This window comes from Citrus clementina, unplaced genomic scaffold (genome assembly GCF_000493195.1).
Source record: "Citrus clementina cultivar Clemenules unplaced genomic scaffold, Citrus_clementina_v1.0 scaffold_3, whole genome shotgun sequence".
Classification (NCBI taxonomy): Eukaryota; Viridiplantae; Streptophyta; class Magnoliopsida; order Sapindales; family Rutaceae; genus Citrus; species Citrus x clementina.
The window spans coordinates 34206118-34230529 of NW_006262339.1; the positions used below are offsets into that span (position 1 = coordinate 34206118).

Genomic DNA, 24412 nt, shown 5'->3' on the forward strand with positions numbered 1-24412 from the left:
ATATATTTATTTAAAAAATTATATTAAATTTAATTATATATGTCATACATGCATATATTAATTTAAAAATTTTTTTAATACTGATTACACATCAAATTAGTATTTACATATATTATTATAGCAGATACTACGCTGATATTTATAATCAGATATATATAACTGAGACTTATATTATTATATTAAATTTATAAAGTACATATACAGTCAAATAATCCTTACAGACGAGTAATGTCTCTGTTTTATTCGTATTTCACAAGGAACTAAAACTTACAAATAAATTCTTAGTTAAATAATCTTCATAGACGAGAGATATTTCTACACTATTCGTATTTCATAAAAAAAAATACTAACAATTATAAATAATATTTAATTAAAAAAATTTTGAGTTTATGAGAACTCTTATGATTCCAATCATTCTGAAGTGTAAAAGTAAAGATTCACCACTCGGTTAATGGTCCATTGACTAATTTAAAACTTTTTAGACGGTCAATATTAGTGCTGTTCCGTTCATCGCCCATTTTTCATCTCTAAGTACGACAAGGTTTAGTGGGCCCCCGGTCCCCGTTTGACCATGCTTTACTGTTTTCTTTCTGAACGGTCAATACACGAACGCCACAGATCATAAAACAATCAGTAACACAATCAAAGATGTTTTTTACGCGTTTTTGTATTTTTGAAAACGAAATGTTATTTTTATTAACATAAAGAAACGACAAACATGTTAAAAAAAAAGAAGCCACAAACCGACGAGGACCTAGTAAATTAGTACACGGATGCACACTTTCCCACTCCCATACGACTTTACAAAGCCTAATTTAAAGAGCTTAAATATTTTACAAATTTGATTTCTCATATCAAGATAGATATTTCATGGTACAATAAGCATAGACTCCGGGTGACTTTAATAATAGGTGAATAAGATGATTGTTTAAGATTTTATATTCTGTAAAGGTCTCATTTTTTTGAATTTTTTTAATAATTTTTATTTTTTATAATTACATATTTTAAGAAATCAAAAAACTTATTAATATCTCTCTAATTATTAATTATCCTACAATTAAGAATTATCTTTTTATGAAAAAACTATATTTGATTACATTAATGTTAAATAGGTATAACTAATAATATTATTTAATCATTAATTCATTCATTATTAGTCTTTCCAAAAAAAATTAAATTAGTTATCTTTTCAATTTCCTCAAAAAAATTAATTATTTAATGTTAGAATATTTGACTTTTAGTATTTCTTTTAATTTCTATTAAAAACTTTGTAATCTCAGAAATCAGTAGATGAAAAAATTTCTTCCTCTCTTCTCTACAAAGAAAATTATTATATTTATTGGTTCATTTAAAAAAAATCAGTTTATAGAAATACAAAGTTCATTTCTATTATCTGATCATTAATTCATCATCTCAACTTTTTATATCGTATCATTCTAAATATCCTATTTGAAATTGATATTATTCTTATTTATTTGATTGTTTATTTTGTAATAGTTTTAATGGAATAAAAAAATCTTCTTAACCTTTTTTTAGATTTTATTTTTAAAATTCAAGAATTAAAAATGAAATAAATTTTGACTTTTTTTTATTTCTTTAAATATTGAAATTATAAAACAAATAGAGACCTCATGAAAAAAAATTTCGCCCGCACAAACACTCTAAAGCCCGCATTGCATGGACCAAGTCGTATAATTACGTAGTGATGAGTTGAGAAGCTGTTCGTTTCCGAAATTAAGTTCAAGACTTATGAAAAGCCTACAAGAAATATATGTTCAAAGCCTTACAGGACGTATGGCCATGAATAATTAAGTCGACTGGAGGGATTTTTGGCCATAAAAAAAAGTCATAATCTATTTATTGTTTAGGTTAGTGGGAGAATCGAAATTCAAAACCTACGACCTAAAATGTCAACCAAAATTAATTCAGGTTTTGTACTCGGAGTTTCGTATTAAAATTGCTTAAACAACGTTAATACCGATCAACGGTTGTCATATAATATCATCGAATTTGAATGGTCATAGCTCGAGGTGAAACTTCTGTCGCGATTCATGGGAAGCGTACTATACAAACTATATTATTTAATATGAAACACAACTTTTCAAATCTCTTAATTAACTCAATTAAATACCACAACATAAGGCACAACTAGGACTGTTCGGTTTCTTGGCTTTTTATGAGACTTTGCGCCTCTTTGAGAAAATTCTTGATACGGATCAATCAAAAAGATAGATTTATTACTAATAGAGAAGTTTTGATTAGGTTTACGGTCCATCGATGTGTCCAATTTTTATTGAGGGAGCTGTGGGTATTATTAAACAGCGATTTTTTAATAAAAGCTGCACACATTAACTGCCCTTCACTGGATCTACTAATGGGTAATTTAACGATAATGAATTATATATATATATATATATATATATATATATATATAAACTACAAAAATAGGAAGCAATATACATGTATTTATTAATCAATAATTAAAATAAGAAATAAAAATTAGAATAAATTATTTATTTTAGTTGTAGGAATCATATCAGAGTAAATTATATTGTCACTGATCTCTCATCTCTCTACTTTATCTTAAAATCATAATGAATTGTTTTAAATTATAAAAATACCCTTAGTTTATTTTTATTATTATTTTATTATTTATTATATAATATGATTATTATTATTAAGAAAATTATCATTATGTGATTATGATTATTGCTGTTAATAATAATAATAAGCATTATTATTATTTTTCTCTTTGATTTTATTATTATTCTCTCTTCTGTTTCATCTTTTTCTTCCTCCTATCAATTTCGTTTCTTCTTCTTCATCAACATCTTAATTCAATTCCATCTTCGTCATAATTACATCATCAATAATAAGAACTCAACTACCTTGCAACAATTGCAAGGTATCGCCTGATTTTATTTTCTTGTGGTTTCAACCTTTGACTATTGGATTCAATGAAAAGATAGATTCAAGGATAGAGATTCGTTTATTTGAATATTAGTATTATACTCCCTGATATTTATAAAAAACACAAAAATGCTAAAAAATTAAAATTTTTAACACATAAGTCCAAATTATTTAAAATTTTATGTTGTTTAATTAGTAGAGTAAGGTGGCGTTTGTTTTTTTGTCTGAAATCTGAAAGACCTGAATTAGTCTGAATTCTGAATAAATTTGAATGTCTGAATCTGAATAATATGTTTATTTTTTGTCTGAATCTCGAAAAATAAGTATTAAGTTGTTTGTTTTTTTCAACTTAAAAAGCTGAAAATATGTACTTTTACATTTGTATCCTTATTAAATTTGAATGTCAAATAAATAATATATTAAATACCACAATATTTTAACATTTATAAGTAAAACTATACTCAAGTGAATACATAATTATTTTAGAATTTTAATATATAAAATACCATAAATTTCAAATTTTATCGTATATAATATAAGAAAGAAAAAACAGGGATATTTTTATGTGGGGTAAACATCTATGGGTGAGTTTTGGGATAGACATGAAAAATAAATTATAAAATAGGGATATTTTTGACATTAGCAAGCAATTGACTTAATTCAAATTTCTCCATTAAGTAAAAAGTAAAAAAATTAGCTTATTTTATTAAGTCAAAATTATCTAAAAATTCTCATTAAGTTATAAAAACAAACACCTCTAATTAACTTAATTAATTAAGTTAAGTCACTTTAAGTCATTAAGTTAAAAAACAAACGCCACTTAAGTCTTAAAACATAAATTTTATTTTAATATTATATATTTTATTTAAAAATTAATTTTTAATATCATTTATTTATTAGAAAAAATTATTTATTCTCATTTCATTTAATATTATTTAGTTACAGACTTATTGTTGTATTTAATTTTTCAAAAAACTAAAAAAATTAATAAAATAAAATAATCAGTAGTGAGCATTAAAAAAATATAATTTTTAATATTAATTATTATTTTTATTTAATATTATTTATGTTATTTATTTTTGTTTTATTTAATTTTATTTAGTTATAGACTTATTATTATATTTATTCTTTAAAAAACTAACTAATATTAAATAAATTAAATAATCAGTTGTGAGTCTTAAAAAAAATCATTTTCAATTAATATTATTTATTTTATTCAAAAGGATAAATTTTTAATATTATTTATTTTATTAAAAATAAATATTTTTTAATATTATTTATTTGATTTTATTTAACGTTATATAGCCATAGGCTTATTATAATATTTATTCTTTCATGAAACTAAATAATGTTAAATAAAATGAAATAGCCAGTAATGAGTCTCAAAAAAGTAATATTATTTTTAATAATTTTTATTTTATTTTATTTAATATTATTTAGTCATAGCTTATTATTATATTTATTTTTCAAAATTAAATAATATTAAATAAAATAGAATAAGAAATTGTGAGTTCTAAAAAATAAATATTATTTTTTAATATTATTTATTTTATTTAAAAGAATAAAATTTTAATATTTTTATTTTGTTAAAAATATTATTTAATATTATCTAGTCATAGGCTTATTGTTATATTTATTCTTTTAGAAAGTTAAATAATATTAAATAAAATAAAATTTTATTTTAGCATATCACCAGCTAAAACACATAAACTAATAAATAAATTATAAATAAAAAAGTAAATTAAATTAAATCACATTTTAAGAAGTCACCTGCCAAAACACATAACATTATAAATAAACTGTAAATAAAAAAAAGTAATGGGTTAAATGAAATTTGACATTACAAAAAAATAAAAATTAGTGTTACCATACAACTGTTGCAAGATAGTTGGACCCTAATAATAATAATAAGAGTTCTACTATTTGCCCCGAGTCAAACCCCGAAACGGCAGCATAGGTCGTCGTTTTCGGCTCTTTTTTTGTTTTGATTCGTTTTGAAACAACACCGTTATGCTTCTATTTTTTTTTCTTTGTTTTGATTTCTTCCTTCTCTTCATTTAACCCAACTATAGACCCATTGCTTCGTTCTCTTCTCTTCATTCTCTTCATCGACTGACAACCACGTTCGTTTGTAAATCCAACTGCAAATCCTTCAGAACCCAGCTGCCCCTTCGTTTGCCTCGTTCCATTTTCCTTCATCAAACTGAAATACAGGATGCCTGCATAGTCTCCTCACTCCTCGTCTTAAGCTTAGCCAGTCCCCATTGTTGTATCCAACTCCAAACCCATTTTCTAATGCTCCCCGTCTCTCTCTCGCATAAAGCAGGCTTGCTGTTGTCTGAGACTGACTCAATGTCCTATTTCCCAACACTTTTCTTATGGAAGCTCCAAATTTTCTCCTCAACATCAGATTCTAGTCTACCCAAAGTCACAACCCTTGGGAACTTAATTAAGATTTGGCAGCCATTCGCAATCCCTAGTCTATTATTCATTAATCTAGTCTCATTTGGTCAGGATGGTGGTATTTTATTCAAGTTAAAGGACATATTTTGCACTAATAAGGAAATTTTCATATTCTCAGGTCAAACACGCAACTTGATACTTTCCTACACAGCAACATATATAGTTGCAGAGTCTCTTTGTTGTTGAAATGGATCAAGACATAAAAACATATGAGCACAAATTTTCGAGGACAATCTCCAAGTTCAAAGGAAGAAATTAATGGCAATGAAATAATCATGATGCAAGATATGATTCATATAAACACAACCCAGAAGCATGCATAAGTTTAATAATTTATACACATCAATCTACACTATGCTTCAAACTGAAGAAACCAGGGGCACCATTTTTCAATTCAGGTATATTTATTGTTTCTCTTCTCTTCGTTCCCAGCAAATCAGAACAAAGAAAAAAAATTAAAAGTAGAAACAGTGTGATGAAGAGAACGAAGAGAAGAGAAAGAAGAGGAAGAAGCAAGAGGTGTGTAGCTAGGTTAAGTTAAACAAAGAGAAAGAAGCTGAGTTAAGTTAAATGAAGAGAAAGAAGAAATCAAAACAAAGTAAAAAGAATAAAAGCAAAAACGGTGTCGTTTCAAAAATAATCAAAACAAAAAAAAATAATAGACGAAACGATGGCCTATGCTGCTGTTTCGGGGTTTGACCCGGGATCTGACTCGGGGTATGTAGCATTTTCCTAATAATAATCATCATCAATCATCATCAAAATTGGGAGAAACCTGTGGTGCAACTGTGGTACCGTACCACAGTTGCATCTAGCCGTTGGATACCAGTAGACCCCATTAATCCAAGTGCATCCAACGGCTGGATGCAACTGTGGCACAGTGCCACAGTTGCACCGTAGCCTGATCCTCAAAATTGTCATAAAAAATCATCATCATCATTATCAATTTGTTCTTTGACGACGACGGAGTCACGGAGAGACTGACTATGACAGCGGCGATGCAATGGGTTAGTCAATGGTTAGGGATTTTGTTTTTTCTTTTTTTTTTAATTTATTAGTCAATGGTTAGGGATTTTGTTTTTTTCTTTTTTTTTAATTTATATTTTTTAATTGCAAAGAGAGTATTTTGGGAAAATAGAAAAAATAATGGGGATAGTTTTGTCTTTGGGAGAATAGGGTTCGCATTCCTAACCTCTCCCCCACTAAAATCACAAATTTGGTAATCACTCCTCATTTTGTACGTGACCCGTACATCTCATTCCTATTCCCAAATTTCAATTAAATAAGTAATTAAGTTTTGGGAGCCCCTATGTTACAATTAATGTAACATACACACTCAACAATAACCACACAAATGATGGGCCCACATAATTTGTGTGGTTGTTATTGAGTGTGTATGTTACATTAATTGTAACATAGCATTTACCTTAAGTTTTTTATTCCGATTCCGCAACTCCGATTTCCAGTTGGAGAATGTAAATTTGTGGGCACTATTAATTATTTTATTTTAAAAGGTCAATGGTTTTCATGTTAAACTTAAAATATTATAATTATTTTAAAAAATGAATAAAAAAATAATACATCAAAATCCAGCTGGGTAAAGTACAAGACTGGTCCGTTGACTGACTCAAAATGAAAGTCAAATGAACCACCTTCAACACCCCTTGTCAAATGCCAATTGTACGTTTTCTTCTTCAATAAACAACTCTTCATGCTGCGTCACCTCTCTCACATTCTCCGCCATCCAATTTTGGATGATCAAAATCACCAACATCATCATAATCATAATCTGTCAGTCGATGAAATGAACTTGAAGCACTTTATTTCCAATCTTTTTTCCTGCTTGAAGACGAGCCTCAGAGGCGGAAGAGCCGCCGGCGAAGCAGCTGAAGATGCAGATGGCTCCGGCGCCGACTCCTGGAACCTCTTCTTCGACCTCCGCACTCTCCAAGTCGCCACCAACTTTTTCTCCGACTTGAATCAGCTCGGCCACGGCGGGTTTGGTCCCGTTTACAGGGTACGCTTATACCGCAATTTCTTCTTTAAAAAAAAATTAATTTTATTAACTTTTTGGTTAGTTTAATGTTAAATTAATGATTATAATTATGTTATTTATTTACTCATTTATTTATGATTTCTTATATAATATAATTATGTTATTTATTTACTTATTTATTTATGATTTCTTATATATATTATATTTTAATGACAGTTTGATAAAAATCTAAAACTATGTAAGACAAATAAGATTGTGTTAAAGCCCAAATTACAGTAATTAAGCAAATCCAACAGGCTTGTAGTGTTTGAATATTATACAAATTTCTTTGCCTTTTAGGCCCTGTTTGGTATTGCGGTTGGACAACTGTGGTTTTATGCTAGATTATTAAAGTGTTTGGTAAACATTACACCAGCAATTGTAGATTTAAAATGTTTGGTAAACGTTACTCCAGCAATTATAGATTGGTATGTTAATTTGATCTCACACTTGTTTGGTTAAAAACTGATGTTTCTAATATTTTTATCAAAATTATTATTTAAAAGTTATATTTACTATATACCATCAATTTTTATTTTATAATTGCAGTTTCTTTTTTTTCCACAATCTCAATACCAAACTGAGATTAGTTTGTTAAATTAGTAAAAACTAGTAATCTAATTTATTTATTTATTTATTTTTGTTACAGGGGTTGATGCCAAATGGTCAAGAAATAGCTGTGAAGAAGCTTTCCGTAGACTCAAGGCAGGGATTGAGAGAGTTTACCAATGAGGTGAAGCTGTTGTTGAAAATTCAGCACAAGAACTTGGTCACATTGTTCGGTTGTTGTGCAGAAGGACCTGAGAAGATGCTTGTCTACGAGTATCTGCCAAACAAGAGTCTTGATTACTTTATCTTTGGTAAGAGAGAGATGAAATGAATCTCTTCACATCGTAGGGCAAGACTTAGGACTTGTATTTATTTATTAACTGATTAGGTTTTCAAATTTTGGTTAGATTGTTTGGTGAGAGTAGGACTAATTTATTTGAAAGGTTTAATTTTACAGATAAAACCAAGTCTTCTTCGCTGGATTGGACAACACGATACAGAATAGTTATGGGCGTGGCGAGAGGTCTTCTTTACCTTCATGAGGAGGCTCCTGCAAGGATCATTCACAGAGACATTAAAGCTAGTAATATTTTGCTGGATGAGCAACTGAATCCAAAGATATCTGATTTTGGCCTGGCGAGACTATTTCCTGGGGAAGACACCCATGTTAATACATTCAGGATTTCTGGTACACAGTGAGTGGTTTCTTCACTAATTTGATCTTTTCTCATAAAACAATCCTTAATGTCTTGTTAATCAAGCGATATTCTAAATGATCCTTGGTTGATTTGTTTCTTTGAGAAGTGCGATTGATAAAAGGATTTGCTCAATGCAGTGGTTACATGGCCCCCGAATATGCATTGCATGGATATTTGTCAGTGAAGACAGATGTTTTCAGCTATGGAGTTCTGGTCTTAGAAATTGTAAGTGGAAGAAAGAACCATGATGGACGTCTTGGCAAAGAAAAAGCAGACCTTCTGAGCTATGTAAGTTAATTCCCAAAGAATTCAAATACGGTTATTCCCCAAAATAACGCTTAATATGAACTTTGAATTTGTGAATGTGGAATGTGCAAGCCAAAAGGCAATGTTATTATTGATGCTTTTGTTTAATGATCTAAGCCTGATGACTGCCTAAATCATCATAATCTGGAAATATGAAAAAGGGGACACTTAGGAATTTTCAATTTGTTTCACAATTTCAGAGCAAATTAAATGAATACATGTATAGTCCTCTGATCCATGATGACAACTTATGGAGGCCACGGAGTTTTTGTGAATTTGTCCTGTGCTTGGTGTGCTTTAGCTATCCATTCAAGCTGTCATCAACTCATCTTTCTCCCATGCTATAAGCAGATAATATTTACTGAAACCTTAGCCTGGATTCAACTGTAAAATTATATTTCACTAGTTTTCTTCTAATCTTCTAACCTCATTTGTATTGAGAATTTGCTGCTCTCAGCTGATTTGATTGTGTGGATGTGTGGATGAAAACATTGGATAGAAAGTGCTAAGTTCATAAGATCAACTTCTTGCACGCAAGTTTTAGAGGACAAAGAAGTATGGTAAATTCTTAATTCTACGGTTTTTATAGTAGTCTAGTACACTCTTTAATAACAACTATAGTTAACGACATGGATTGTTGGGGCAAGTAACTGTGAGCTACTTATACTGTTTGTTCCTAATTTTGTACAAGGGAGAGCAAGCAAACTAGTCAGCATGCTTAACTTCTTTTTGGTGCTCATATTACAGACATGGACTCTCTTTCAAGGTGAGAAGGCATTGGAATTAGTGGATCCGAGCCTTGCCAAGTGCAATCGTGACGAGGCAGCAATGTGCATTCAGCTCGGCTTATTGTGTTGTCAACAAAGCGTTGCAGAAAGGCCTGACATGAACTCAGTTCATCTCATGCTTTCAGGCGACTCATTTACTTTGCCCAAGCCAGGTAAGCCAGGAATTCAAGGTCGTGGAGGACGTTGGACGACTACCACGATTTCTGCTTTCACTAATACCACCAATACTAATACCACCAATACTAATACTAATGCCAGTAGTAGTACCAACACAGGTGTTACCAAAATTTCTGGAGGCAACAGTTTTGTTGAGGAATATTCTAGAAACTCAATCTCATATTCTTCTCTTGATGAAGGTAGATGACTTCCATTTATTTTTGTGGGTAATTAGTGTATATTTATCTAATGTACAGCATAAAATGAAGAAATTCTTTCTATTTGTTTTATGATTTTATTGATTTAGGTTTCTTTGTGCCATAGAGGGGTGTAGTGGACATAAAATTAAGACATAACGACAGTTCTAATTGAATCAATTGTTATTTACTTCAGCGATAAGTGATCCGCATGCTCAATTTATGTTCTGTTAAAAAAAAAAAATTATTACATAATTAGAGGAATAATGATTGCATAGTCCTTACGGCCTTTCGGATGTTTAAATCAATTGCCATATTCTAGGCCATAACTCATTCACAATGGTTGCAGCATGAGTGGGCTGTTCATAATACTCGAGAATTTTATTTTAAATCATTTATTAGTTATTTCTTGGTAATTGAACACCAAAGCTCCCATAATGGGCGATGGTCGGCCTTAATAACGATGATATTATCTGCCCTTTTTGCAACACTTTAACAGTTTTTAAGGTTTTTCATATTAGCAATAAAATAATAATAATTAACACCTCACTAAATTTGCATTACATATTACACAATAATACAAGTACAAAGTACATAACTTTAAAACAGTACAATTAACAATGAAATATTTAAAGACTGCGGCATCGGATTCATTCATCTCTTAGCACTCGCAGACGTAGGCCATGGGCCCACGGATAGAGGGACTACGCACAGATGACCTAATTATAGGAGTTGTAGTAACAAAAATAGGAGTGAACCCATACTTTAGAGGATCAGAATTCATGTATTTGATAACTCTCACCATTACATCATTCAGTATGTCGATAGGCAATGAAGTTGTAGGTTGTGTAGGACAATTCGATTTCAACACTGTCTTAACCTCAATGTCATAATCATTGGAATCTATCTCAAGCACCTCAAACACCCTCGCAGTGAATTCATGGAAAGTTGAATCTTTCTTAACAAAAAACGCTGTATTTTTTCCATTCTTATATTCCACGCAACCATTCTCTAAAGTCTCCCATGATCCATCAAAACACATTTGAACTATCATTGAAGCCATTAAGACCGATGCAATATTGGCAATATGAAAATGATTAGTAAACGAAAAATAGACTAAATTTAACAAAAGAAATTAACAATACAAATTAATAAAACAAACCTGGAACTATGTCCAAATGAAGTTGGAAATGTGGAAGAAAACGAAATATGGGTTTAAATATCTTAAGGATTTCGCTGTTTCAAGAGAAAAGTTCAAGTTTTGCTCCTGCAATCGGAAATGAATATTATAAAGAAGATGAGAAAGAGAGAAGCAATACTTAGATTTTGGGTGTGAAAGAAGAAAGAGTTGTGCTTTGTGTGTTTTAGAATTAAGGGAATTTTGGTCCTAAAATATTTTAGGTATTTGTGAATTGTGATAGAGAGAGTTTAGAGAATAGAGAGGGAATTTGTGTTTGTGATAATGGAACTATTTTAGGGCATTCTCGTAAATTTTTTAAATTAAATTTACCTAATGCATATATTAATTTGAGGAGTAATGATTTAATAAGTGACAAAAAATTGGGAAACTCAGTGTTGTCTAGTTAATTAATAACTTAAATACTATTTTCAATAATAGTCAAAAGGACAAGAGAACTACATAGAAATGGTATTCAGAAATTTAATCTATCAATTCATAAGGGTGTTCAGAATCCAATCCGATCTACTCAATCCATCTAATCTGTAGAAATTCAATCTGTAAATTGATAGATTGGATTGGATTAAAAATTAAAAAATCACAGTCGGTAGATTTGATATGGATTTACTTCTGTAAATTTGCAAAAATCTGCGAATCCATAAAAAAAATTTAATAAAAAATTAAACTTGTAAATGTGGCATTAGTATTTACTAATAAATAAATAAGTTAGAATATAATTACATTTTATTATATTATATCTTATCCGATAATAATATAAAATAAAAATAATTAATGAAAAAATGTAGTTTCCTAAGCAGTTAATTTTCACGTACTGGTCTAAACAAATAAATTTTTTTGTGTATTATATTTTAAAAATTTGAATGTATTTTCTATCTTTATTTAAGCAATTAATTTATTTAAATATTATTTAATCTTGAATTTGATCGGAAGAAAAATTATTTTTATATTAATTTTTTTTATTTAGTTAGTTCGTGGATATAATAGAATTAAAAAATTTTAGCCTGCAAACCAATCTGTAAAATGGTGGATTGGATATGAATTTGGTCAAATCTGCATTTGATCCCCAGACGAATTGATTGGATTGGATTAAAAATTAATAATCCACAAAATTATGGATCGAATATGAATTAATGTCCAATCTGTAAATTTTGATATGCGAACACCTCTCTCAATTTAAAGTAAAAAAGAAATATAACAACAATTTAAATATATAAAATACATCCAAAAATTTTTATAAATTTAATCCATCACTTTCTAACAATTTAAATTAAAAAAATTCTAACAATTTAAATATATAGAACACAGCCAAAAACAAATTTTATTTGAATATAATGGGAGAGACAAACTTACCAATTAATTAGCAACAGTTTTATCAACTGGCGAAGCTGCCTCTATATGCAGATCTCTTGGCTTTCAAATAGCAGGCCGGTGGTTTTGTTTCACTTTTTTTTTTTTGCAATCGAACAAATCCAGATTTGAGTTATCCCCCTTCTTCCTTATGGCCGCTTTTTTTTGTTTTTTTGTTTTTTTGTTTTTTTTGGTTTTTGGTTCTATTGAAATCCAACAAATGCAGAGATCGAGAACCGAGGGCTATGGGAATGCAGATTTTCTTTTGTCTCCTTACTCAACTTTTATCTCTCACTTTAATCATTATTTTAAATGCAGGCCATTTTTTATTCATGCAGCATGTGCTCCATTTTTTATCATTTTTTTAAAGTTTTTGGAGCCCATAAAGAGAAGATGGGAAAAGGACACGAAAAATGAATTTTCCTTACAATAAATTACAAGAACATTCATGCATACTTTTTTTTTTGATAAGATAAGTCAAAAAAAAAAAGTATGCATGAATGTTCTTGTAATTTATTGTAAGGAAAATTCATTTTTCAGTATTTGTTATGTCATTTCAGGGTTCGCCTATGTTGCTGCAAGGGGGATGGACTTAGGCTATTATCATTTCAATCCCTCATGTTTCCTAAAATGTCAGGAAAAAATATAATTATTATTATTTTATTTATTGGCTAAGTTGTTAAATGACATAAATAAAAATGAAGTAGGAAAGTTTGTGAGAACCTTTATTATTGATATTAGGCAATTACAATGCATGTTTCAGTATTTGTTTATGAGAGCCACAATCGCTTAAATATAAAATAAAATCTATGTTTGCTCTCTAACTTTAGAAAGATAAATCTTTTGATTTATTCCACAAATTCTTAAATATTTCATAATTCTTCAATTATTGCTATCATTTCTAGATCTACTCTCATTATATAAATTTATTATTAATTATATTTAATTATTATTTTTATATTAATTATTAATATATAAATATAATATGATATAATAAAATAATATTATTTATTTTTTTATAATTATTATAATAAAAATAAAAATTTAAATATATTTAGTGTTTCAGTTAAGGAAAAAGTTGGCGCATTGTAGTGAATTATATGATGGACTATAATCTAGCTTTCAAAATGTCCAAACATAGGTAAGCAATAAATTAATGTGAACAACATTATAATACTAGACAATACTATGTTCCAAACACACTCTAATGGTGCGTTTACTAAAAATAAATGGAAATGAACTGGAATCGTAATAAGAAATTTGAATAAGAATAAGTTGTTTTAGTTGAATTGTAGGAATTAGAATTACAATGAATAGCATTCCCTTTATTTTAGAATCAGAATAGACTAAAATGCCCTTTGTCAATTATGTCCCAAATATTATTTGTATATAATAATAATAATAAAAAGACAAAAAATTAATTAAATTTAATAATAATAATAATAATGACAACAACAACAACAACAACAATGAAATTAACGACAATAATAATATTAATAATGATAATAATTAAAATAATATAGTTAAATTTATTTTAATAATAACAATAATATTAATAATAACAATATTAATATTAATAATAATGATTTAATTACAGTATGATAACAATTAAAATAATAAAAGTAATAAATTTTAATAATTATTATTATTATTAATGACATTAATGATAGTAATAATAATAAATAATGATAATTAAAATAAATAAAAATAATAAAATTTAAAAGCAATAATATTATATAATAATAATGATATTATTATTAATGATAATAATAACAACAATTACAATTCTTTTCAAATGCTATTTTGCACTTATCTTTCTTATATGTAAAAATTTGTAACTTTCAATACCTGTTTAATTTTACAAAAAATATAAGGTGGTGTGGTGTATCCAAACTCCAAAAAGACAAAAGTAGGGGTATGTTAAACCGTTGCAACATATGTGAGTCCTCTCATTGAGTAGGTGAGTAATAATATCGTGTATAATGTTTTCAAACAAGTTTGATTTCTGTCCTGAAGTATTACTTTTGCACTGGCTTAAATAGATCTCTTTTTTACCAAGCGTTAATTCTTAATTGTTAAAAGGATGGGACTATTTGCATTCTAAAAATTATTTTGAAAACTCACATTTTAATAATTTTTTATATTACTAATTTAACCTTAATATAATTTACTATTAAGGACAATATAATAAAACACAATTTGATAAATTTTTATCCAATAAATAGTCATATTTTACCTACTATAATCCACACCAACAATGAAAAGTTGAGACAAGATCTCCACAATATCTCTGTTTCATTGGAGGTAATGGCTCCTAAACAACTAAATAGTATTCTATTTGTTGGATTAAGCAAGGTCATATTGTGACCAAGAAGGAACTGCTGCCGCGCCCAGTAGATCGCAAAGGGAAAACAAGCAAAAGGGTCCACTTTGAGAGGAATGTGATTAGGGAAGTTGCTGGCTTTGCACCCTATGAGAAAAGGATCAATGCGCTTCTTAAAGTCGGCAAGGATAAGAGGGCACTGAAGCTTGCAAAAAGAAAGCTCTGCACTCATGACTAGTCATGAGAGGGCAAAGATGAAGTATGGGGAGATGTCTAATGTACTCCGCAGGATGAGGGCCACTGGAGGTGGAAAGAAGAAAAAGTGATGCATTACTTTGCTACATGTCATGTTCACCTGAACTTGGGTTATTAAATTAGCAGAGTTTGTGTTTAGCCTACGTTGCTTGCTTTTTTTTTTTTTTTTCAATTCGAAATTGTCATGAGAGGAAAATAAAAGTTAATAAAAATGGAAGAAAATTAGATATTTTGTTTGTGATGATAAATACTTTATTGGGTGTAAAGAGGTAATAAGTTAATTAAAAAAATGGATAAGAGAGACAATATTGGAATTTGAAAGAGTGATCCAAATAAAAATTAATATTTTAAAATTATTACTTGAGTGTTGAAAGTAAATGAGTGTTCAAAATAGATTTTGGAGTGTAAATAGTCCTGACCTTGTTAAAAATGCTCTTTTAATTTAAAAGGACTATTTATTACTGGTCTCCGACTAGCCAGCGAGTCCATTTGACTCTACCAACTGGACTGAAAAAAGAAGACAGATCAGCAGCGATCGTTGGATTTTCCATTTCTGTGGGTTCACTCCATTTCATTTGATTGATAAACATTAAGCAGAGCATGAATATGAGACCCAACTGGGAGCTGAAGCTGGGAGCTGAAGCAGTGCTGCAACCACGAACAATTTGTGTTTCTGGTTACTGTCTCTGTTTGCGCTGCTGTTATACTCGCCGTATGTCTTGACTCTTTCAAGTATTGTCCTTTACTTTCATTTCTGTTCGCCCCCTGGATCGAAATCTTGACTGCATTTTATCAATGAAGCAATCCCATCTAGTTCAAATAAGATGACAGCTAATGTTCTTATTTTGGTTCTTTGCAATCACTTATTTTGATGGCAGCTTTTGTGGGGCACTGCCCAGATTTGGATTATTTGAGTTTCCAATTTGAAACCATTTACTGGTTTGATAAATGAGACTATTAAATGTGTTCTCTCAATGCTGTCTTTGAATTAAGGTTGAATCTTGCTTTAATCCTTTCAGTTATGGAGGACAATTCTGCTGAAACCATTCAAGCTTGTGACAGTATTTCTTCACGAGGCCAGCCATGCTATTGCTTGTAAACTTACATGCGGGAAGGTAAGATCGAAAACCTTCTATAATTTAAAGATTCTTTTCTTAAAGATGAAATGCGCCATCTACATAATTAATGTATCTAGGTCTCATTTTTGTTTTGTAGTGACTGAGTTAATATGCTTAACTCTTACGAATCGCAATCAATTAAATGACTAATTTATGCTAGAAAATGAACAAAATCTATAGTTCATTTTATTCTAGGAAACAAATCAAAGGGCCACCCCACTGTGGATCTATGACTACTTGCTCTATTTGATAAAAGATACTGTTGTTCATTCCTAGATTTTCTGTGTAAACATGGGTTGTATAATACTTGTATTTGGTACCCACTTTTGGCCTCTAGTTGCTTGATCAGTCATTTAGGATGATTTTTTTTTTTTTTTTTATAAGCATGATTGTGGAGTCAGTCAGATACACATAGTTGTAAACAGAATGGCTCCATCCTTAAGAACATTTTGAGTTTTTTCAATTCAAATCAGGTTCTGATATACATTAGCATGCAGGTGGAAGGGAGCCAGGTTCATGCCGATGAAGGTGGCACCACACAAACACGTGGTGGCGTATACTGCTTTATCCTGCCAGCTGGATGTAGAGTCTTTTACCCTTGACCAGTTTTCTATTTAGTGGTACAATTAGCTTTTGTCCGACATGGATTCTTCAAACGTCTGAATGTAATTGGTTTTTTCCATCCAATATGTTCATATTAGTAAGGTATGGATCTTTCCAGTTTGATATTTATGCCTAAAATTTTAAGGTAACTTCATTTGTTTCTTTGTGAGCAATAGCTTTTAGAATTAATATGATTCTTCTATTTCACCATTATTGTACTCCAGATCTTGGTTCATCTTTCTGGGGGATGCTGCTGATTCTTTCTTCCACAACTCTTCTTACTGCAAGAATTGCTGCAGGATGTCTTGTGGCTGCTCTGCTAGTTGTACTCTTGGTTGCTAAAAATGTAAGCAGATATTTATGAAATCATTCAGTTATCACAGATTGAAATAAATTATTCATAACAATTTATTGTTTTTTTATTGTCCTTTCACTTCTCGTTTAGATCTAATATGTCAAAAATATTTCTCTGCTTATTCTTATCATCTGAGTCATATTGTTTCTACAGTGGACACTTTGAGGACTTTGTATAGGTAAGTGTTTTGATAACCAATCTAAATCCGGCTTTCTATGATGGCTTCTTGTTATATGCACAGTCTGAGATATTGCTATCTAAATGTTGAATCATCAGGGTTTGTTATTTTTCTTAGTGTAATATGGGTTCTGCAAGAAACAACAGATATCCGCATACTTCGGTATATCATTCTGTTCATTGGTAAATGTAATTCTGCTCTTCTTCTTTCTGTACTGTTTAGTGAAGTTTACCATAATGCTTCATGTGTGAGCGATGAAGAATCACAGCTTAATAACTGCAGGTGTGATGAACAGCTTGTTTTCAGTTCTTGGTATGGTTTCTGAAACAAAAATTAATTGTACCTGATTTTCGCCGAGTGTGTTTGTTGTTGCATTATTGATGCACTCACTGCATGTATATGATGGTGCAGATATTCATGGCGATACTAGTCTCTATATCTAATTTCATACACTTAAGAAGTGCCATCTCATTTTTCTTTGGAGATGACGATTCTAGTCTCTATAGCTATACTCTCTTCTTGCAGACATTCCAGTTCAAAGTAATCAATTTTGAGCTTTGATGTAAAGGTGACATTTTCATTTTTCATTTTAAGTCAGCCAATTTAGCTGCAGCTTGATTTGGGAAAAAGGATTTTTTATTAGAGGACCTAGTTTCTAATCTTACCGCTCGCATTTTGATACTGAGCAATGAGCATATTACCATGGTTACAATTATAAAAACATGTCTGATAAGATATCGCGACGCTTATTCACTCTGCATTTACCTTGAGCCTACTAATAATGGTCATGATGTATTTATTGACTATGTTGATGAGGCAGTTTACGATAATAATAGATTCTACATACCTTTGGGCACTGTTTTACAGCTTCATATTAGAGTTGAATGAATCCACCCGAGAGATGACCATTGGGCTGAATGGCACATGGCACGGTAGGAGCACGGGACGTATCCGTACAGCACAGCATGACACGAGTACGTTTCGGTAGGGCATGTGGCCCGGCACGGCACGACACACACGTGGGCTGGGTCGGGTTTAGAATTTTAGGCATGCGAGTCTTAAAAGCACGACACGATTGAAGATGGACTAAGTACGACATGATAAAAAAGCCGCAATAAGCACGTTTTATTTTTTAATGAAAGTAAATTTAAAATTTTATGATTTTACAAATAATTTGAGATTGAATCTTTTAAATTCATTTAATTCTTGGTTTTAAAAAAAATACTATAATTAATTTATATTTATAATTTATTAAATAAATAATTGATATAATGATTTTAATGAATAAAATTATAAATATGCATTAATATTATTGTGAACTATGATTTATGACTCTATATAAGTCAAAGTTAACAATTATGTTAACCCTTCATAAAAAATTATTATTATTAATGTTGTTAAATATTAAAAAAAATTTAATACTATAAGGTCAAACTTAATTAATATTACATTCTCTTACTATTATTAATTTATTATTATTAAATATGGATTTGAATTTTGAATTTTTGATTATATTAAATTTGAATAAAAGCACATAAACTTAAAAAACACATAAATTTTAAAAAAAGTACACTAATAGCTTGGCATGCACTCTTAAAATTTTTTTAAAAAAAACACTTATTAGACTTTTTTCTTAAGCACGGCACACGTACCGAACTGGACCTAAGAAAAAAAATTTAGCACGCCGCGAAATACATAATGGACAAGGTACAGCACAAGCACGAACACACATAAACCTAGCACAAGCACGAACACACATAAACCTTGCTTTGATGGCCGCTTTGATGGCCGGCTCAGCCCATTGGCTATCTCTAATCCACCCTGCCCGCCCTTGCCTTATATACTATATTTTCACTTAAAAAATTTGCAGATACAAGATTCTAAACGAGCGCTCTCCCTGAAGGTGTGGGTTTTGGGGGCTTTCTATTTCAAATGTTCATAAACTTAACGCAGTTGCAGTGGCAGTGCCAATTAAGCTTCTTGCTTTGCACTAATATCACAATGAAGACGATCCTTGTGAAAGAAGTTGACTGTTACAGAGATGCCCACTTCAACGTCATAATCTACTTGCTCACAATATCTTTATTTCCCACCTACAATGGCTGTGAGACCGTCAAATTGCTCCAAAAACATCTGAACATACACAAAATGGGATCACAACAAAGCGCTTAGGCCCTATTTTAATCATGCTGATTTACGAGAACATAACAGAAACAAATATGGGCTAACAACAACACATAGGATCAGAGTTCATCACAAGGATTACAAGGAATTGTGGAGGTAGATAAGCTAGCAAACTCCAAATAAAGCATACTCTTAGATTATGTAGAAATCCGACATTCAATAAAACCATGATAAGTGATCCGCATGCTCAATTTATGTTCAGTTTTAAATTAAAAAAAAAATTATTGTATTACAATTAGAGGTTATAATAATAGCATAGTCCTTAACGGCCTTTCGGATGTTTTAATCAATTGCCATATTCATAGGCCATAATCCATTCTGAACGGGCCATTCACAATGGTTGCAGCGCGAGCGGGCTGTTAATAATACTCGAGAATTTAAAAAAAAAAAACTAAATCATTTATTAATTATTTCTTGATAATTGAACAACAAAGCTCCCATACCGGGCGTTGGTCGGTCTTAATAAGCAGTAACAATGGTATTGTTTGCCCATTTTTGCAAATTACTATGGCGTCCTCTACTTTAACAGTTTTTAAGGTTTTTCATATTAGCAATTAGAAAAAAATAATAATAATTAACATCTCTTTAAATTTTGCATTACATATAACACAATAATACAAGTTAAATTAAATAACTTTAAAACAGTACAATAACAATGAAATATTTAAGGACTACGGCATTGGATTCGTATATCCCTTAGTATTCTCTTATTTATTTATTTGTTTTTTCACTGACCATGCGTCTGAGAGAGTTTATGTATACTGGTGGCCTAAACTCTTATTATTTGACTTCTAAGAGGCGTGATAATTTTAGGAGATATGGTAACAAATATAGGAGTGTACCCATATTTTAGAGGATCAGAATTCATGTGTTTGATAACCCTCATCATTTCATTATCGAGTATGTCGATAGGCAATGAAGCTGCGGGTTCTGTAGGACAATTTGATTTCAAAACTGTTTTTACCGTAATGTAATATTCATCCGAATTTATCTGAAGCACCTCATACACCCTTGCAATGAATTCATCAAAAGTTGAATCTTTCCGAACAAAAAACACTATATTTTTTCCATTCTTGTATTCCACGCAACCATTCCCCAAACTCTCCCACGATCCACCAAAACACATCTGAACTATCATTGAAGCCATTACGCCTGATTCAATATTGACAATAACAAAATGATTAGTAAACATAAATAGACTAAATTTAACAAAACAAATCAACAATACAAATTAACAAAACAAAACTGGAACTGTGTCGAAATGAAGTTGGAAATGTTGAAGAAAGGAAATATGGGTTTAAGTAGCTTAAGGATTTTGATGTTTCAAGAGAAAAGCTCAAGTTTTGGTTTGAGATCCGAAATGAATAAGATTAAGAAGAAAGAGAGAAGCAATATTTAGATTTTGTCTGTGAAAGAAGAAAGAGTTGTGCTTTGGGTGTTTTAGAACCAAGGGCATTTGGTTTAGGTATTTGTGATGGAGAGTTAATAAAGGGGAATTTGTGGTTGTGAAAATGGGAAACTATTTTTAGGACATTCTCATAAATCTCTTAAATAAAATTTACTTAATGCATATATTTATTTTAGGAGTAATGATTTAATAGGCGATAAAAAATGAAAAATATAGTGTTGTCGAATTAATTAATAACGTAGATGTAATTTATAAATAAATTACAAGAACATCAATGTTTACTTGATATGTCATCAATTAGGTGAGTAATAATATCGCGTATAATCGTTTTCAAACATGTTTGTTTTCCGTCTTTAAAGTAATATTTTTGCATCGGCTCAAATAGACCTCTTTTTCACCAAGCGTTGATTCTTAACTGTAAAAAATGCACTTCTAATTTAAAAAGACTATTTATTACTAGTCTCCAACCAGCCAGCGAGTCCATTTGACTCTACAAACTGGACTAGAAGAAGAAGAAGAAGAAGACAGATCAGCAGTGTGATTGTTGGATTTTCCATTTTTGTTGGTTCACGCCATTTCATTTGATTGATAAGCATTAAGCAGAGAATGAATATGAGACCCAACTGGGAGCTGAAGCAGTGCTGCAACCATGAACAAGTTGTGTTTCTGGTTACTGTCTCTGTTTGTACTGTTGTTATACTCGCTGTATGTCTTGACTTCTCTCAAGTATTATCGTTTACTTTCATTTCTGTTCGCTCCCTGGATCGAAATCTTGACTGCATTTTATCAATGAAGCAATCCCATCTAGTTCAAATAAGATGACAGCTAATGTTTTTGTTTTGGTTCTTTGCAATCACTTATTTTGATGGCAGCTTTGTGGGGCACTGCCCAGATTTGGATTATTTGAGTTTCCAATTTGAAACCATTTACTGGTTTGATAAATGAGACTATTAAATGTGTTCTCTCAATGCTGACTTTGAATTGAGGTTGAATCTTGCTTTAATCCTTTCAGTTATGGAGGACAAGTCTGCTGAAACCATTCAAGCTTGTGACGGTATTTCTTCACGAGGCCAGCCATGCTATTGCTTGTAAACTTACATGCGGGAAGGTAAGATCGAAGACCTTCTATAATGTAAAGATTCTATTCTTAAAGATGAAATGCGCCATCTATATCATTAATGTATTTAGGTCTCAATTTGGATTTGTAGTGTTAATGTACTTAACTCTTTCAAATCGCAATCAATTATATAACTAATTTACGCTAGAAAATAAAAAAAATCTATAATTTATTTTTTTTCTAGGAACAAGTCAAAGGCCTACCCGACTGGGGGTCTATGACACTTGCTCTATTTGATAAAAGATACTATTTTCCATTCCTAAATTTTCTTGTGTAAACATAGGTTGTATAATACTTGTATTTGGTACCCGCTTTTGGCCTCAAGTTGCTTGATCAGCTGTCTAGGATGATTGTTGAGTCAGTCAGATACACATAATTGTAAACAGAATATCTCCAGCCTTAAGAATATTTTGAGTTCATTTGATTCAAATCAGGTTCTGATATACATTAGCGTGCAGGTGGAAGGGATCCAGGTTCATGCTGATGAAGGTGGCACCACACAAACACGTGGTGGCGTATACTTGTTTATCTTGCCAGCTGGATGTAGAGTCTTTTACCCTTGACCAGTTTTCTATTTAGTGGTATAGCTCTGTTTTGAAGAAATTCCCTAGTTAGAAAATCAGGAACAGAATTTGTATCTCCTTTAATAAATTCAATATCGAAATCAAAAACACTTAAAATGGCTTGCCATCTTGCAAAAATTTGTTTTGAAGCAATATTTTGAACATCCTTTTCCAAAACATGTTTTGCAGTTTTGCAATCAATTCTAAGCAAAAATTTTTGATTTAATAAATCACTTTGGAATTTAGATATGCATAAAACAATAGAAATGATTTCTTTTTTGATAGTAGAATAATTTTTTTGACAATCATTCCAATGGACAGAAACATATTGTACTATCTGTTCTTTATCATTCTCTTTTTGTTTTAGAATGCCTCCATAGCCTAAATCAGATGCATCTGTTTCAACTATTTTAGGTAATGCAGGATTTGCCAAGGATAAACAAGGAATATTCTTTACAGTATTTTTTATTAATCGAACAGCTTTAGTATGTTCATCTGTCCATGCAACATGATTCTTTTTTAACCTGTCATGCAAAGGTTTAGACATCCGGTTAATATTAGGACAGAAATCAAGAACATAATTTAAACTTCCTAAAAATCTTTGTAGTTAGGTTTTATCAAGAATTTTATCAGGAAATTTATCCGCAAACAAAAGTGATCGCTCAATAGGGGTAATAGTTCCTTTAGAAATATAGTGACCAAGGAACCTGACTTTTGTTTGAAATAATGAAATTTTGGAACTAGAAAGGGCTAGACCAGCCTTCCTAGTGGCAAGATAAAAAGTCTTTAAATGTTTGAAATGTTGATCAATTGTTTGAGAAAAAATCAACACGTCATCTATATAAACAATGCAGAACTCAGAATAAGGATTATAAATGTCATTCATGATTCTTTGAAATTCTGAGGGTGCATTCTTTAGACCAAATGACATAACAGTCCACTTATACTGTTCGAAAGGAACAGTAAAAGCAGTTTTATAACGGTCATTAGGGTGAATTTGAATTTGCCAAAAACCAGACTTCATATCAAATTTAGAAAAAATGAATGCAGAGCAAAGTTTTTGGAGCAAATCTTTTTTGTTAGGTATAGGATACCTAATCCATTTTAATGCTTTGTTTAAGGGTTTGTAGTTTATTACCAGTCTTGGTGTTCCTCTTTCAATTTCAGAATTTTTATTTACATAAAAAGCAGCACAAGACCATGGAGATCTGGATTTCACAATGAGTCCTTTAGACTCTAAATCTTTGATCTCATTTTTACAATGCTGTTCTAAGTCCATGTTCATTTGAATTGGGCGAGCTTTAGTGGGAATTTGTCTTTCATCAAAAGAATTTTCATAAGGTAAATCTACCAAGTATTGTTTTCTATTTCAAAAAGCAGATGGTAAATCAGCACAGATTTCTTTTTCAATGAGAGCTTTGAACTTGTGATATTAAAAATATTAAACTTGAGATAAGAGAATTAAAGGAAAAGCAAAAGAATGATTCCCAAATTATCCAACTTCTTTTACAAAAGCAATTACAGGATAATTCGGATAATGAATCCAATTCTGATAATGATGATAAAAAAGACCAAAATCTAGAAAACATTGAGTCCGTACCCAATGATTTTCTATTTGTTTTAAAGCAAATCACTATGAGAAAATATTTAATTAAAATTAC

At 30.4% G+C, this 24412-nt stretch overlaps 1 protein-coding gene, 1 long non-coding RNA gene and 1 pseudogene across 3 annotated transcripts; all 3 read left to right on the plus strand.

Moving 5' to 3' along the window:
- The first annotated feature begins 7005 nt into the window (after positions 1 to 7005).
- On the plus strand, positions 7006 to 10278 carry LOC18047396 (putative receptor-like protein kinase At4g00960). Its single transcript, XM_006442569.2, has 5 exons — positions 7006 to 7390; positions 8058 to 8268; positions 8415 to 8652; positions 8793 to 8943; positions 9709 to 10278. Exons 1-5 carry the CDS (start codon positions 7085 to 7087, stop codon positions 10111 to 10113), a joined length of 1311 nt encoding a protein of 436 aa, XP_006442632.1. The 5' UTR covers positions 7006 to 7084; the 3' UTR covers positions 10114 to 10278.
- A 4676-nt stretch (positions 10279 to 14954) lies between these two features.
- Positions 14955 to 15296, plus strand: LOC18047398 (annotated as a pseudogene).
- A 1667-nt stretch (positions 15297 to 16963) lies between these two features.
- On the plus strand, positions 16964 to 18585 carry LOC18047399. Of its 2 annotated transcripts, XR_002906445.1 has the most exons (4): positions 16964 to 17048; positions 17171 to 17292; positions 17455 to 18047; positions 18347 to 18585. It is a non-coding gene; the product is annotated as an uncharacterized LOC18047399 (long non-coding RNA). The 2 variants fall into 2 exon arrangements; XR_002906444.1 differs by lacking the exon at positions 18347 to 18585 and having other exon boundaries at positions 17455 to 18159.
- Positions 18586 to 24412: the final 5827 nt, after the last annotated feature.

What these genes read in the sequence shown, in the direction of transcription:
- LOC18047396 (XM_006442569.2), top strand. Translation starts at nt 7,085, where the DNA reads ATGCTGCGTCACCTCTCTCACATTCTCCGCCATCCAATTTTGGATGAT. An exon ending in GGTTTGGTCCCGTTTACAGG is followed by an intron (nt 7,391 to 8,057) that starts GTACGCTTATAC and finishes TTTTTGTTACAG; the next exon opens with GGGTTGATGCCAAATGGTCA. An exon ending in TCTTGATTACTTTATCTTTG is followed by an intron (nt 8,269 to 8,414) that starts GTAAGAGAGAGA and finishes TTAATTTTACAG; the next exon opens with ATAAAACCAAGTCTTCTTCG.